The sequence below is a fragment of the Miscanthus floridulus genome, chromosome 19 (assembly GCF_019320115.1).
Source record: "Miscanthus floridulus cultivar M001 chromosome 19, ASM1932011v1, whole genome shotgun sequence".
In the NCBI taxonomy this organism is placed as follows: Eukaryota; Viridiplantae; Streptophyta; class Magnoliopsida; order Poales; family Poaceae; genus Miscanthus; species Miscanthus floridulus.
Genome location: NC_089598.1, coordinates 103,326,224 through 103,343,062, shown reverse-complemented (window position 1 = coordinate 103,343,062; position 16,839 = coordinate 103,326,224). Strand labels below are relative to the sequence as shown.

The following is a 16,839-nucleotide window of genomic DNA, read 5'->3' as shown; positions in this document are numbered from 1 at the left end:
GCTTGGCTGATAAACCATGACTAAAAGTACTGTTGGCTAATTTGTTGTGATAGAAAAATATTGTTTATTGACTGAAAAAGTATGACTTATAAACTAAGCAAACAGGGCAAAACAAATATAATAAAACAACATTTATGTTGGGCAGCTGACCCAAGATGCAATTTAAAATTCACGATTCTCACGTGGAAAGAATTAAAAACGTAGTTTATTTACTCTTTATTAATTAATCTAAACACGTACCTATATTACTCCTACCTATTTACACCTACCTATTTACATCTGTTTCGGTCTCTCCAAACCCTGAAGCCGCCGGATCGCCCCGCTGCCGCACGCCTTTCCTGCTGCCTCCGCCTCCTCTCTTCTTGACGGCCGGCAGCGGCTTACTTCCGTGGGTAAGGCACTTCATCTTGCCGATCTTCCGATTCATCCTCACAGTGTCCTCACAGTGAAGTGATTCCCCTAGTTATATTTCCGAATCTGTCTCAAGGTCGCCATGTCCGCCGCCGCTAATAACATCCCACCCAAGTGGATGATGCTGGAGCGCTTCGTCTCCCGCAGGGACGACGATGAGTCCTTCCCGGACGAGAGCAAGGCCCCCATCAGAACGTCCGGCGCCACCTCGTGGAACGCCCCCTTCAGGTTCGCCTTCAAGCTTGCGGAGCCCCCGGAGATCTCCCGCCTGTACGCGCAGCTGCCGGGATTTGGTGGGGATCCCCGGAGACAGCTGCTTTCCATCCTGTCGACCCACCAGCATCTCGCCCTTTTTCGTGTCGGTAAGATCAGCGTCGATGGAGAACTTCCCGTGCAGGACTTGTTCATCTTCAGCGCCTCCGACCCTTGCTCAATCAAACTACTCCCCCATTGTACCTTGCCCATCTTGGATGTTCATACCCGCTGCGATGGTCGCCAATCTCGCCATCGTCCTACTCTTCCTCTTCCTGAGAAGCGTGTGATGTCCGTCGCATGCATGGGCCTCTTGTGCGAAGGCGAGAAGTTTGTGGTAGCAGAAGCAAAACTTTTGGTTAGCGGGCGTAACCGCTCTGAGGTCCATGCTGACATCTTTTGGCTGCGATCATCTGATTGCAAATGGAAGTCTGTCCGCACACCAATTGTCAGCCGTGATAGCACCAAGGATTTCCGCTGGCAGACCTACACCGTCATTCCTGTCGGCAACTGGCTGTGCTGGATAGACTACTACAATGGCATCCTCTTCGGTGACTTCCATGAGTCCACCCCTACCCTCACCTTGGTCCGCCTCCCTTTGGAATCCCCTCCAACTGACCTTCGCATCGTTGGGTCCTGCTGGATGTACCGTAGTGTGTCCGCCATCGACGCCGACAGTCGTCTCAAGTTCATCAAAGTCGACCGTGATGATTGCATTTGGTATGGGCCACTCAAAGAAGATGCTGGCTTCACCATCACCTGCCACACCCTCTCGGTAAAGGACAAGGTGTGGGAAGAGGACTACACAGTCACCTCCGAGGAGCTCTGGTCTGCCAACTCTCCTGAGGTCCTCCCACACGACATTCTCATGTTTCCTCAAGTGAACATCGACAGGCCACATGTAGTTCACTTCCTTATCATCGGCGAGTCCAAGTACCTGATGAAGAAGATGTGGGTGGTCACCATTGACATGAAAACCAAGAGAGTGGAGTCATTTCGTCAGTATATCAAGGGGAGAGAGGACCATGGAACTGAGGATGCTGACTTGGCCGAAGAAAAGTCATATTGTCCCCTGCCCTTCCTCACCTGCGAGTTCCCCAAGTTCCTCCATCTCTCAAGGTAATATTATATTGCTGCTGGTTTTATCTATATCACCTTGTTAATATGTATTTCCTAGATTGGATATATTGTTACTTCAGGTGTCTTTTATATATACATCTGTTCATCAGTTTAGGCCTTGTTTGGAATATGTGATTTCTTTTTCATGAATAATGTATTTTTCTAGTGAAACTAAACCTATTAGATTCCTGCATTCCGAAGGGTCCCATCCCGCTGGCTTTTCACTTACTGGAAGACCAGTATTTTTTTGTAACAAAAAAAGCAATATGGCCTGCAGTCTACTAAGGCCCCTTTTGGAACGTAGGAATTTCACATTAGTCATATAGGAATCCCGCATTCCAAAGAGGTCTAAACATTAGCTTTCAAGTTTAAGTGAAATATATTCATTAGGCTTATGAATGATGAGTTGTCATTACCTTCTTTCATAACTATATGTTGAAAATTATTAGTATGGAAGCGAAGTATATGTTCTTGGCAATAGTTTCCTGTAACTATAGAACATCTACTTTAATAAGAGTTGTTATTACCTTATTTCATATGTTGGAAATTATTATTATGGAAGTGAAGTATACTAATTATTACCTCCACTGTCTGTTCTTGGCAATTGTTTCTTGTAAATATAGCACTACTACTTTACAAATCATCTTTACATGGTAGCTAGCCTTCTCTTGCTAACTGAAGCAGGTTTAATTTGAGCATCATCCATCTAGACCATTTTTGTCATAGTATTTATGTATTGCAGGAAGAGGAAGAATATGGATTGAGTCGATTCTGCATGCATCACGTGTTCGTGCCAATGCTGCCGACTCATCGTACTTCGTAGACATGTCGCCCTTCCTAACCATTTTGCTTTCTTCTGTTATGTCCGGTGGTTCCACATGAAAGGCTTCTCTTGTGTTTGTCTGACAAAATTGAAGGACCTATTTCATGTGGCATAGGAAGGATCTCATTGACTATTTTTATGTATTGTCTGGACCACTAAGATATCAGGTTTGTGGTGTGTTCCGTTGGTTCGTTAAAAATAGTCTGTAGTGTCATCATCGAAGCAAAATCATTAAATTGTGTCATTGTGCGGAGGTGTCACTTGTCCTTGAACTTGCCTGTTTCCACGTTAAATTTGATCTCCAAGTAACAATATCTCTATATAACTCTAATCCGGAGCCAAGGTTCGGACGGTGGATATGTCCACATCGCCCGCTAACCCATACACCGTTGGATTGAGCGACGGAGCGATGTGGACCGTCCGATTACGGGTCGATTCGGGTCTCCATTCATTTTCGTTGCGGACCCGAAACCTCCGAACCTTCAGGGCGTTGACTGATCCTGACGTCCGAAGCTCCTCCTCCCGCAGACCCGCGCCACGCCTCGGCTGCCGCCGCCGCTCCCGTCCCCGCCGAGCGCTGCCCCTGTCCCAGCCCCGGCCCAGGCCACGCTGCCGGGCGCCACCCCCGCCCCCGCCGAAGCGACGCCACCGTTTGCCGCCCGCTCCCCCGCCGAAGCCGAGCCACCGCCGCTACTTGCCACGAGCGCTAGAGAGCGCTGCGAAGATGAGGGCCGCGCCTCCCCCGCTCGGCCGCGGCCGTGGCGCGAAGTCGAGGGGCTCGATTCTGCCGCCTGAGCTGGCCGCGGTACTGGAGGAGAGCGGCGCAAAGACATGGACCGCGGCCCTGGCGTTGCAGGAGATGGCAACGAGTTCTCACCTGCGTTCACTGCCGCGACCGATCTTCGTCATGAGACAGCTGCACTTCTCTACTGCAAGAGTCCTGCAATAATCTACTTTCCCAAACTTTTTGAGTTCCTCGATCTGCATTTGCATTAACCGATAAGTAAACAGCTTAGCTATTTAGTTAGATCATAGAGCTAAATGTCCCTTCACCAGTTTAGTTTATCGTACAAATGGCTAGAAACCAGGTGCAGATTGGTTTCCTTCCTTCTGCAGAATCAAAGTTTTCATTTTCTCATTATTGCGGTACTAATGCCCTTTGTGCTTTTACATGCCATCATGTGTTAGAAAAGCATTACTGGTTACTATACTTTTCATATACTAGGTAAATACTCATGTGTTGTAACGGAAACACATAATACCACGATAATATATGTATGAGCGTGTGTTATACTATTATCTAAAATAGATACCGCAATCATAATGTTCCAATCAATATTACATAAGTCTTCATGAAAGATAAATAGTTAAAATATAACTCTAAATTTGAATGCAAAACTAAAACATCAACTTCAATTGTCGCATCACGTCATGCCTACGATACGCGAAAGATAAGCTTGCACTTCTTTAGGAATAAGTGCTACGAAAAGATAATCATAACAAATTTGTGTTTCACAATACATGTTTTATAATCTATTCTACAATTAAGAATCTAATATCTAAATAGTTCAACTAAGAGAACGTGCTTTGCACGAATACCAAGCTGCAGTTGGTCACCAATCAATGATGATCCAGAAGATTTTCTAGTCCAAGATGCGGCGTCTGACTTCTTGCAGCTGAAGCATGCAGATGGCTGAAGCTGTAGTTAGAAGTATCCTGCATATAAGTTGTTTGTTAATTTTTAAAGTTAAAGTACCATTTGATATCTAAAAAAATATGTATGGACGTGCGATGCATTACCTCTTTTATAGAGTTAGAATCTCTTTATATAGAATATTCTTTGTGAATATATCATTTGTCGCTTTCTTCTTCCCATTCCCTTTTCCTTTCTCTTTTCCCTTGTTCACGTCCTTCTCAGCAGCCAGCACGGCTAGGATTCTAATGTTCGATCTTACCGTAGCTCTTGATAGCGCCATATACAATTGATCGTGCGAGAACACTGGTTCCAGCAAGTATACCCTGACGTTAGGGATAGTCTGCCCCCGCGACTTGTTAACGGTCACACCACTTTCTGGTTAACACGGTTGCCTTGCTGGCTTTCTTGTAGCCCTGAAGCAGCTCTTGCCAAACCTTGAGCTTCCTATGTGTTTTTTCTGGAAAACAAAGCACATATGCATGCAAGCATCCCCATGGATATTTTTTATTTGCCTGCCAATATGCATGAGGTATAAATATAAATAAAAACTTCCTCTGTCTAACAACTTTTATTTATTCCATATGTAGTGTTTTTCTTTTTCTTTTCCTTGAGGAGATTGTATTTGCGTGTGGTATATACAGTAGCTGCTACTCGGGACCGGAAAAAGAACTCGAGACAAGTTCTGGATGCACAACTTAAACGTACAGAGATCGGGATAAATTGGAAACTTGGACAAGTTTAGAAACCTAAATGTGCAATTTGTAAATTCCAGAACCTAGCAGATGAGAACCATGGACAAGTTTGACCGCCAGTGAAATTTACTTTTCTATAATTATTAGAACTGTTGGTTATTGTAGTACCATATGTATGTTAAGGTGTGACCTTATTAACCACGCCTAGGTGCTTTTAACGACTTACATTTTGGATTTGCAGCCGAGCAAGCTGTAGTTTAACCAAACTAAGGTCCTGTTTGGTTTTCCATGTCTAAAATTTAGCTACTAAAACCAATGACTAAACTTTAGTCATCCTTGTTTGGTTGCACGGGCATGAGCAAGAGTAGTATATCAGTACATGCTTATGTACATTAGTTCTCGATTAGGATGAAAAGAGATTAAAAGGTTCATGTTAAATGTATATTCTATGTAAACACAAATATACCGGAGAAATAATGAAAGTTAGAGAATATACAAAACTCAACGTTTCGGCACAAATATAAGAGGAGCAAGTAGTCTTGAAAAGCTGAAATCGTTTGATGAAGAATATAATTGTGTATTAAGGAAAACAGAACTAAATAATCTGTTAGCTCATTGCTTAGCTTGTGCCTCGGCCTGATGCCAACGATTTACAAATCAAAAGCGAAACAATCTTGGTGCATGAGCCGAGGGAACACAGTAGATGTGAACACATATTGAAGGCATGGTCAGCCACCATCACGCAAAGTCCTGTTATGTAAAGAAAAAAGAGCAGATTTAAGTGCGCAAAACAATAATATATTCTCAGGTCACGTATAGATAAATGAGTGAAAAGTGAAGTGTTAGGTTCCTGCACAGCACGGCAAGGAATGTGGCCCAGGATGTATTGAGCGTGAGCAAACAATTATTACTGGCAAATGCTACGTGGCCCCGTTCGCTTCGCTGAAAAAACAAGCTGAAACACTGTTTCGGCTGATTTGTTGTGAGAGAAAAACACTGTTTCGACTGAAAAAACAAGCTGAAAAAGACGGATTATAAGAGAAGCGAACAGGGCCTGTTGGTTGAACAACAAAATTGCACGATGATGTGACATAGCACACTAAATGAAGATTATATTTACCAAAACTAAGCAAATTGAGCAGGGTGATGGATTAGGCTGCTGAATGCAGTTCCATATTTTGCAGAACTGGCCAGTTGCCATGCAAAGGCCAACACATGAATATGTTGACCATAATGAGCAAGAAACACGAAATGGACATGGAGAATATATCACCCTTTGTATAGCGTTCATATTGCCATATCATTGCTCAATTTTTTCTACGATCTACTGCCAATCGCTGTGGAACCTAAATCTGCATAAATAAATAATGAGGTGCATACTGATGATGAACAGGCAAAAGTAACAAAGGGAGGGCACCCCATATAACCTTGTTGCTCTATACTCGGTGAGTAATTAGAAATTGAGACTACCGGCAGGACAACCATGAATTCAAATGGGAAGTGTGATAGTTAGAAAAAAAAAGAACATTCATGTAAAGGATAGATTTAGAATAGGTCAGACTAACAGACAAAAGGAAAACAGAACGAATCTTTTTTTTTTTTTGGAGTGGTCTCTATTTGCAGACCATGAAGTAGACAGCGTGTGCCTTGCCTTCCTATGAGGCAAAAGAATAGCACACACGCATGGCCAAACGATGGTTAAGACATTTATTTATGTATATACATATGGGATACCATCACCACGTAGCACGCTAGATTTATTTTGTACCTATTTCAGGTGCAGCGAAAAAATCATTCTGTGATAAAATGTTTCATAGGCTAAACAACATGTGATGGTTGCAGCAACCAAATATGTAAATAAATTCATAAAAATCACAGTGAAGTATGAAGCAGCGGGAAGCCATCAAAGAGTTATTGTGGACATTTTCATATGGAATATAACATCATGCAACTTTGCACTCTTTTATGGCTTTGGTAAATTATATTCTAAAATATCACTTCAATTGCATGTAAGTGTTAGGACTCCAGATGGAAAAGAGGTAACATGATTAAGGAAACTAATGACAAATCGTTTCATGCAGTAAATTAACCGAAATACAAAGTAGAAAACATAAGCTGTTTGCCACAAATCACCTGTCATACACATCATTGTCATACAGCACAAAGCCAAACTTGTGATTTTAATAGAAGAAAATAAAAGGGGTCAGTGTAAAGCAAGAATGTATCATTTTGTATGTGAGATGATCGGCACTTTGACTAAGAATAGAGGTTTCATGGATTTATGGTGGTAGTAATAGTAAAAGCCTGGTGACACTATGTAGGTAGGCAAGCTAATTAGTACAACAATTTAAGTATGATCTACAGAGGAGGAGGTGGATATCAATGGTCATTGTCAGGTTGTTAGCGCAAAATATTGCTGAAACTTTAGGCATCCCACATAATATTAAAGGCCTCATGCAGATCGATCGCTTGTTAGGTGTTTGATGCAAAGTAGTGCTGAAACTTTGCCGAGTGCAAAATTCTTTGCCGAGTGTTAAAAATCGGGCATTCGGCAAAGACCTTCTTTGCCGAGTGCTGCACTCGGCAAAGAATTGCACTCGGCAAAGAGTTCTTTGCCGAGTGCCGGGCACTCGGCAAACACGGACACTCGGCAAAGGACTTCTTTGCCGAGTGCCAGACTCTCGGCAAAATTTCTACACTCGGCATAGGCTGCCCGCAAAACAGCGTTCGATCACGGCCTTCTTTGCCGAGCGCCTGCTGTTAGGCACTCGGCAAAGATTTGTTTTTTTTAAAAAAAAATTCTTTGCCGAGTGCGCCAGATCTGGCACTCGGCAAAGATTTAATTTTTTTTTAAAAAAAAATTCTTTGCCGAGCGTCTCAGATCTGGCGCTCGGCGAAGAAATTTTTTTTAAAAAAAAATTACTTTGCCGAGTGCCCCTGGCACGGCACTCGGCAAAGATTTAATTTTTTTTATAATTTCTTTGCCGAGTGTTCCGGTGGATGCACTCGGCAAAGAGTAATTTTTTTTAAAAAAATTAAAACACTCTTTGCCGAGTGGCTGATGTTTGGCACTCGGCAAAGACACCCTTTGCCGAGTGCCATACGCCGGCACTCGGCAAAGTTTTTTTTGTTTTTTTGTTTTTGGCCTCCAATTTTTTTGTCCAGCCCTTTCAAAGCACCAGGAACTCCTAGTTACAATTTGGGGATTTTTTGTGGCTTTTTGTTATATTTAGTTACTTTATTTCGTTTACTTGAATTTTTCCGAAAATTAGAAATTTGAACTGCACGTGGTACGAATAATGGAGTTTAATGATTTAAAAATTGATAGTCATGTTAGTGAGTGTTGTGAGAGGCCGTATCCAGGAACGGATCCAAAATTTTGGATATCTTGTTCACGAAACATGTCCGCGAAATTGCGTGTGAAGTGTTTTTAAATTCTATAAAAAGCAAACGAAGTCCAAAAATCATGAAACTTGTTGAGATGACGTGATATCATATGTGGAGGCTATGATAAAAATTTCAGAAGATTTCGTGCACGTTGTCATGTACGATGCTTACAAACCAGGACATCTCTACATGTAATATCTGATATCACATGTGGAGATGTCTATGCATCGTACGTGACAACGTACACCAAACCTTCTCAAATTTTTATCATAGCCTCCACATACGATATCACGACATCTCAATAAGTTTTATGATTTTCGGACTTCGTTTGTTTTTTATAGAACTTAAAAACACTGCGCACGCAAGTTCGTGGTCATGTTTTGTGAACAAGATGTCCGAAATTTCGGGTCCGTTCCTGGATACGGCCTCACACTACACTCAGTAACATGACTATCATTTTTTGAATCATTAAATTCCATTATTCGTACTACGTGCAGCTCAAATTTATATTTTTCGAAAAAATTCAAGTAAACAAAATAAAGTAACTAAATATATCAAAAAGCCACAAAAAATCCTAAAATTCTAATTAGGAGTTCATGTTACTTTAAAAGGGCTGCACAAAAAATTTGGAGGCAAAATACAAAAAAAATAAAAAAACTTGGGGTCTTTGCCGAGTGCCAAAAACAAGGCACTCGACAAAGAGGATTCTGATTTTTTAAAAAAAATTTCCTCTTTACCGAGTGCCTCCACAGGAACACTTGACAAAGACATTTAAAAAAAAATCTTTGCCGAATGCTAGATCTGTGCACTCGACAAAATTGTCTCTCTGCCGAGTGCCTTCTGATCCGGCGCTCGACAAAGGGGCAGGTGGGGACACTTAACCGAATTCGGCCGGACAGTCAAGCCACAGACAGACAGCCCCCGCGCCGCCGCCCGCCAACGCTGGCCCGCCCCCGCGCCGCGCGCCGCCCTCCCCTCCCCGTGCGCCGCGCCCGCGGCCGCCCCCGCGCCCGCCAGCCACCGGGCCGCCGCCGACGCCGCGCGCCGCCGCCCTTCCCCGCGCCGCGCGCCGCGCGCCGCAGAGCGCCACCCCATCGCTACCTTCGTCTTCCCCAGCCGACGAGTCGAGGTCAGCGACCCCTACCCGATCTGCGTCTGAAGCACGCCGTCTCCTTCTGCTTCCTCGCCTCCAATCGCCGCAGCCACGACGACCACAATAGCGGCAGCTGCGGCCGTGAGATGCGATGCCGGCCTCAAACCCGGCCCCGCCCATGCCTCTGCGTCGCTCGCAGGTGGTACTGCCCTGTCCCCACACCCGCTCTGTTCACGGTGAACCAGCGTCGCCGGCACCGTTTGTTTTGCTTCAACTTATATGAACTACGTCCGATTAGTATTTGTTTTGCTTCAGCTTATATGAAGTATGGACGGATTGGTTGCTAATCCGCACCTACTTTCCAGGATTCGAACGTTGAAGCGGATTGGGAATGATCAAATATGAATGGATTCAGATCAACATTATAGGCCTGTCTTACCGATGGAGACCCTATTTTTTATCGCACGACATCTATGCAAAGTCAGGTCAGGGCTCCTATGTATTTCCAAATTATGCATCTATGCCCTGTTGTCTTACCTATCATCACGAATGGAGTTCAGTAGTAATCCTGCTGAATGATCCTTACTATTGTCATGCATATCTATTTTGATGCATTTCGTTATGACCAGTGCTGGAGGGATCCTGAGTTGGTCACAGATGTGTTTCTACAGGTCTTTGCTGACCTTCGTGTGGCCGCACAGAATTAATAATGCAGAGATAACAAGCATCCATGTTATTGTCCTTATCCGTTTATCTCATCATGATTTTTCTACAGATCCATTAATCAGGTCTGCTCAAGCGACGTTCCCCAATCACGATGCTAAGATGAAGGTACAAATCCATTCTTTTTTTTTTTTGCTACACAATCTCTTTTGCAGTGTACTATTTTTTCTTCAAAGCACGTACCCATGTGCCTATTCGACGTTTATATACTATTGCACTATTACCTGTTTATTAATTCAGGGTATGCCCTTCCTATGTATATGCTTGATGCATTCAGCTGGGCTAATTGACTCTGAAATCTGATTGCTCTAAGTATTACTTTACATTTTCATGGCATTGCCTTCGTGTATATACTGGAACTGAGTACATGTTAGTGTCAGTTCCAGTTGTACCATGCAAAAAATAGGGAAAAGCCACCTATCTTGCAGGGATGTCAATCCTGTACGTAAGTCTAGGTTCAGTATTTTTCTACACTTAACCCATACTTCTAGATTATGATGCCAGAATAGTGACGTATAGGGTCTGCAAACAAAATCATTATCGAGCATCGCTTGAGAGCAATAACGCGGGTCTCTATGAACCAATTTGGTTTCATGCCCAGAAGGTCAACCATGGAAGCCATTTTCTTAGTAAGACAAGTTATGGAGCGGTATAGGGAGAAGAAGAAGGACCTACACATGGTTTTTATTGACTTGGAGAAGGCTTATGATAAAATACCAAGGAATGTTATGTGGTGGGCTTTGGACAAACATAAAGTCCCAACGAAGTACGTCGGGCTCATTAAGGACATGTACAACAATGTTGTGACTAGAGTTCGAACAAGTGATGGAGACACGGATGACTTCCCGATTAGGATAGGACTACATCAAGGGTCAGCTTTGAGCCCTTATTTGTTTGCTTTAGTGATGGACGAGGTCACAAGGGACATACAAGGGGACATTCCTTGGTGTATGCTTTTCGCGGACGATGTAGTGCTAGTTGATGAAAGCCGGACAGGAGTGAACCAGAAACTGGAGTTATGGCGGGAGACTTTGGAGTCCAAAGGTTTTAGACTCAGTAGAACTAAAACTGAGTATATGAGATGTGATTTCGGCACTACTACTCGGGAGGAGGAAGATGTTAGTTTGGAAGGTCAAGTAGTGCCTAGGAAGGATACCTTTCGATATTTAGGATCAATGCTACAGAGGGACGGGGATATTGATGAAGATGTTAGCCATAGAATCAAAGCAGGGTGGATGAAGTGGCGGCAAGCGTCTGGTGTCCTATGCGACAAAAGGGTACCACAGAAGCTAAAAGGCAAGTTTTATAGGACGGCGATTAGACCTGCTATGTTGTATGGTGCAGAATGTTGGCCTACGAAAAGACGACATGTTCAACAGCTAAGTGTCGCGGAAATGCGTATGTTGCGTTGGATTTGCGGTCATATAAGAAAGGATCGAGTTCGGAATGATGATATACGTGAGAGATTAGGGGTAGCGCCAATTGAAGAAAAGCTTGTCCAACACCGGTTGAGATGGTTTGGACATGTGCAACGGAGACCTCCAGATGCACCGGTGCGTAGCGGAATCCTAAGCCAGGACAGTAACGTGAAGAGAGGCAGAGGAAGACCGAAGTTGACTTGGGTAGAGGCAATAAAAGGAGACTTGAAAGGATGGAATATACCCAAAGACTTAGCCTTAGATAGGAGTGCTTGGAAGACAGCTATTCACGTGCCTGAACCTTGATTGCTTGTGATGGGTTTCAACTCTAGCCTACCCCAACTTGTTTGGGACTTAAAGGCTTTGTTGTTGTTGTTGTTGTTGTTTCTGTTTTTCTTTGTTTCCTTACATTTACCTCCTTTCCATCTATCCAATATCTGAATGTTTGTTTTCTAACTTTCTAATTTGCCATTTCAATTGACGGTTGTGCTGGCAGTAGTCCAATAAATCGCGGCTCACCTGCTGATTGTACAGGAAAGTCATAAGGCCTTCCTTCTTTCAGTGCCACTTTCAGCTGATCATTCACTAGCTACCCACCTTATCATTTGTTTTGCATATTAAAGGTTCAGAGTGATAAGCAATTTATTGTTGAAAAGAAGGGCAATAGTTTGGCAATTGCACGGTTGTACCAAACCTGACCTCCTGCGATTTGCAGTCGGCGTCACAACATATAGAACATTAAGATTACACATTCAACTATAAGGTACCATGCATCCTTTCTAACCATGTACTTCTGTTATTCACCCACGTTTGATGCAGAAGAACCTATCCTAATTAACGCTGCTCATGTTTATTGAGAAAACAAAGATCACAAACCTTTCCTTGGTTTTATAGAACATCAAAGCATCAAACTAGTTATCACACAAATATGATTAACAACAGAAAACTGAGTTACTGTTGACACCCAACGTCCCAACCATGTTAAACTTTCGCAGTTCTGCTGAAGCATCCATGGTACTGAACTCCACAAAAATTATCAGATTTACCTTGAATTTTTTGCATAAAAAGCTGAAAGTTTAACTTAGGGACAATTTTTTGTCCATTGTGATTTTACTTTATTTTGTTAAGATCGTGATTTTGCACAGACACGTTTAACTGATTGTTTGGCTTTAAAGAATAATCAAATTTCTGCAGATGCATTAGAAATTGCTAATTGACATAACTAGAAAACTCTCCCAAACTACTAATCATAATATCCAATTGACTCCATTTTTGTAGAACTTTTTCAGATTATAACTTCATGCTGCTGGTCATCAATTGCCCATCCTTAGAATCCTATTATTTTATTTGAAGTTTCCATGTAGAGTACCTGAAACTTTTTGTTTCTCCTCATGTAACGTTTATCTAAGCTTATTTTGTGCGATCAAACTTTTTCAGGTATTGATTACTGAGTGATGTTGGGCCCTATATATGGCTATCGATTAATGGATCCATTGTCTCTTTGTGGCGCATCAAGTATGGTTTCTTTTGTATGTGCGATTTTATTCTAGGATCATTTCAAGTGTAGAATTGGCAATATATAATGTAGCTAGTTCAGTCTACTGGTTGTAACTGGTTTTTCAAAACATTTTATTTCGTTTGAGCTTCAAGTCATGTGTGTATCTAATCAGCCATTGGACTCATGGGGTGATCATGTTGTTATTGGTACATTTTGCTACCATTTATTACCCTTTCGAATTAAGTGGACCTGGTCTCTTGCATATGTATCTTATATGTTTATCGCATGTATTCTTTTTTCGTGAGCACTAATATATCAAAAATACAATTTACAGTGCTATATGTCAGCTAGTGGTTGGTTTGCCACGTATATGCATATATATGTCAGCTTGTGGATTTATTTGGATGGACTTGAGCACTTATTATTATATATGTGATATATATTATGATGGATGTGATATGTGCGGATGGATGTGTGGATGGATGAGATATATATGTGATGGATGAGATATATATGTGATATATATGATTGTATGAATTTATTTGTCATGATGTAATGTAAAAAAAATAAAATTTGACGTTTTGGGTCACTTTGCCGAGTGTTGCACTCGGCAAAGGACCCCTTTGCCGAGTGCCATGGTCACAACACTCGGCAAAGCTAGCAAAATGGGTCACCAGAGAGCAGATTTTCCAGTTTTGCCGAGTGCTGTTGCTATAACACTCGGCAAAGAAATTAAAAAAAAATTTAAACTTTGCCGAGTGCCTGGCGGTTGGCACTCGGCAAAGAAAATTTTCAAAAAAATAAAAGCTCTTTGCCGAGTGCCTTCGGGTTTGCACTCGGCAAAGAATTTTTTTTAAAAAAAATAAAAAATCTTTGCCGAGTGCCTGGAGGGTTGGCACTCGGCGAAGAAGTGCCAAAGAAAATTTTCAAAAAAAAAAAAGCTCTTTGCCGAGTGCCTTCCGGGTCGGCACTCGGCAAAGAATTTTTTTTAAAAAAAATAAAAAATCTTTGCCGAGCGCCTGGCGGGTTGGCACTCGGCAAAGAAAATTAAAAAAAAAATAAAAGCTCTTTGCCGAGTGCCTCACGGGTTGGCACTCGGCAAAGATTTTTTAAAAATAAAAAATAAAAAATCTTTGCCGAGCGCCTCACTGGTTGGCACTCGGCAAAGATTTTTTTTTAAAAAAAAATAAAAAATCTTTGCCGAGTGCCTCACGGGTTGGCACTCGGCAAAGAAAATTTTCAAAAAAAAAAAATAAAAGCTCTTTGCCGAGTGCCTTCCGGGTTGGCACTCGGCAAAGAATTTTTTTAAAAAAAAATAAAAAATCTTTGCCGAGCGCCTGGCGGGTTGGCACTCGGCAAAGAAAATTTTCAAAAAAAAATAAAAGCTCTTTGCCGAGTGCCTCACGGGTTGGCACTCGGCAAAGATTTTTTTTAAAAAAAAATAAAAATCGTTGCCGAGCGCCTCACTGGTTGGCACTCGGCAAAGAAATTTTTTTTAAAAAAATAAAAAATCTTTGCCGAGTGCCTACAGGGTTGGCACTCGGCAAAGTGACCGTCAACGGGACCGGCGCCGTGATGGTAGCTTTTCTTTGCCGAGTGCCCGATAAAATACACTCGGCAAAGAGGGCTTTGCCGATCAATTTTTGCCATGTGTTCTTTGCCAAGTGCCGCACTCGGCAAAGGTTTCGTCGAGTGCAATCTAACCTTTGCCGAGTGCCTCAGGCACTTACAAAGAACCTGAATCCAGTAGTTCCCTTTGAATCCCCTCCAACTGACCTTCGCATCGTTGGGTCCTGCTGGATGTACCGTAGTGTGTCCGCCATCGACGCCGACAGTCGTCTCAAGTTCATCAAAGTCGACCGTGATGATTGCATTTGGTATGGGCCACTCAAAGAAGATGCTGGCTTCACCATCACCTGCCACACCCTCTCGGTAAAGGACAAGGTGTGGGAAGAGGACTACACAGTCACCTCCGAGGAGCTCTGGTCTGCCAACTCTCCTGAGGTCCTCCCACACGACATTCTCATGTTTCCTCAAGTGAACATCGACAGGCCACATGTAGTTCACTTCCTTATCATCGGCGAGTCCAAGTACCTGATGAAGAAGATGTGGGTGGTCACCATTGACATGAAAACCAAGAGAGTGGAGTCATTTCGTCAGTATATCAAGGGGAGAGAGGACCATGGAACTGAGGATGCTGACTTGGCCGAAGAAAAGTCATATTGTCCCCTGCCCTTCCTCACCTGCGAGTTCCCCAAGTTCCTCCATCTCTCAAGGTAATATTATATTGCTGCTGGTTTTATCTATATCACCTTGTTAATATGTATTTCCTAGATTGGATATATTGTTACTTCAGGTGTCTTTTATATATACATCTGTTCATCAGTTTAGGCCTTGTTTGGAATATGTGATTTCTTTTTCATGAATAATGTATTTTTCTAGTGAAACTAAACCTATTAGATTCCTGCATTCCGAAGGGTCCCATCCCGCTGGCTTTTCACTTACTGGAAGACCAGTATTTTTTTGTAACAAAAAAAGCAATATGGCCTGCAGTCTACTAAGGCCCCTTTTGGAACGTAGGAATTTCACATTAGTCATATAGGAATCCCGCATTCCAAAGAGGTCTAAACATTAGCTTTCAAGTTTAAGTGAAATATATTCATTAGGCTTATGAATGATGAGTTGTCATTACCTTCTTTCATAACTATATGTTGAAAATTATTAGTATGGAAGCGAAGTATATGTTCTTGGCAATAGTTTCCTGTAACTATAGAACATCTACTTTAATAAGAGTTGTTATTACCTTATTTCATATGTTGGAAATTATTATTATGGAAGTGAAGTATACTAATTATTACCTCCACTGTCTGTTCTTGGCAATTGTTTCTTGTAAATATAGCACTACTACTTTACAAATCATCTTTACATGGTAGCTAGCCTTCTCTTGCTAACTGAAGCAGGTTTAATTTGAGCATCATCCATCTAGACCATTTTTGTCATAGTATTTATGTATTGCAGGAAGAGGAAGAATATGGATTGAGTCGATTCTGCATGCATCACGTGTTCGTGCCAATGCTGCCGACTCATCGTACTTCGTAGACATGTCGCCCTTCCTAACCATTTTGCTTTCTTCTGTTATGTCCGGTGGTTCCACATGAAAGGCTTCTCTTGTGTTTGTCTGACAAAATTGAAGGACCTATTTCATGTGGCATAGGAAGGATCTCATTGACTATTTTTATGTATTGTCTGGACCACTAAGATATCAGGTTTGTGGTGTGTTCCGTTGGTTCGTTAAAAATAGTCTGTAGTGTCATCATCGAAGCAAAATCATTAAATTGTGTCATTGTGCGGAGGTGTCACTTGTCCTTGAACTTGCCTGTTTCCACGTTAAATTTGATCTCCAAGTAACAATATCTCTATATAACTCTAATCCGGAGCCAAGGTTCGGACGGTGGATATGTCCACATCGCCCGCTAACCCATACACCGTTGGATTGAGCGACGGAGCGATGTGGACCGTCCGATTACGGGTCGATTCGGGTCTCCATTCATTTTCGTTGCGGACCCGAAACCTCCGAACCTTCAGGGCGTTGACTGATCCTGACGTCCGAAGCTCCTCCTCCCGCAGACCCGCGCCACGCCTCGGCTGCCGCCGCCGCTCCCGTCCCCGCCGAGCGCTGCCCCTGTCCCAGCCCCGGCCCAGGCCACGCTGCCGGGCGCCACCCCCG

General features: G+C 42.7%; 2 protein-coding genes and 1 long non-coding RNA gene across 5 annotated transcripts; all 3 read left to right on the top strand.

Annotated features, from left to right (window-relative positions):
• Positions 1-300: 300 nt before the first annotated feature.
• Positions 301-2,765, top strand: LOC136525203 (uncharacterized). Its single transcript, XM_066518194.1, has 3 exons — positions 301-392; positions 488-1,782; positions 2,525-2,765. The coding sequence occupies exons 2-3, from the start codon at positions 494-496 to the stop codon at positions 2,544-2,546; spliced, it is 1,311 nt and encodes a 436-aa protein (XP_066374291.1). The 5' UTR covers positions 301-392; positions 488-493; the 3' UTR covers positions 2,547-2,765.
• A 6,599-nt stretch (positions 2,766-9,364) lies between these two features.
• Positions 9,365-13,313, top strand: LOC136529475 (uncharacterized). 3 transcript variants are annotated; one of them, XR_010777332.1, is made up of 4 exons: positions 9,365-9,675; positions 9,839-9,958; positions 10,249-10,304; positions 13,052-13,313. It is a non-coding gene; the product is annotated as an uncharacterized lncRNA (long non-coding RNA). The 3 variants fall into 3 exon arrangements; XR_010777333.1 differs by lacking the exon at positions 13,052-13,313 and adding an exon at positions 12,238-13,044 and having other exon boundaries at positions 9,365-9,672; XR_010777331.1 differs by having other exon boundaries at positions 9,367-9,672; positions 13,052-13,311.
• A 1,599-nt stretch (positions 13,314-14,912) lies between these two features.
• On the top strand, positions 14,913-16,388 carry LOC136527117 (uncharacterized). The gene is made up of 2 exons (XM_066519735.1): positions 14,913-15,388; positions 16,131-16,388. The coding sequence occupies exons 1-2, from the start codon at positions 14,913-14,915 to the stop codon at positions 16,150-16,152; spliced, it is 498 nt and encodes a 165-aa protein (XP_066375832.1). The 3' UTR covers positions 16,153-16,388.
• The last annotated feature ends 451 nt before the right edge of the window (positions 16,389-16,839 follow it).

Bases quoted from the DNA above. Each gene is read 5' to 3' on its own strand.
- LOC136525203 (XM_066518194.1), top strand. From the start codon at position 494: ATGTCCGCCGCCGCTAATAACATCCCACCCAAGTGGATGATGCTGGAG. The intron at 1,783-2,524 runs GTAATATTATAT...TATGTATTGCAG, and splicing joins AAGTTCCTCCATCTCTCAAG to GAAGAGGAAGAATATGGATT.
- LOC136527117 (XM_066519735.1), top strand. From the start codon at position 14,913: ATGTACCGTAGTGTGTCCGCCATCGACGCCGACAGTCGTCTCAAGTTC. The intron at 15,389-16,130 runs GTAATATTATAT...TATGTATTGCAG, and splicing joins AAGTTCCTCCATCTCTCAAG to GAAGAGGAAGAATATGGATT.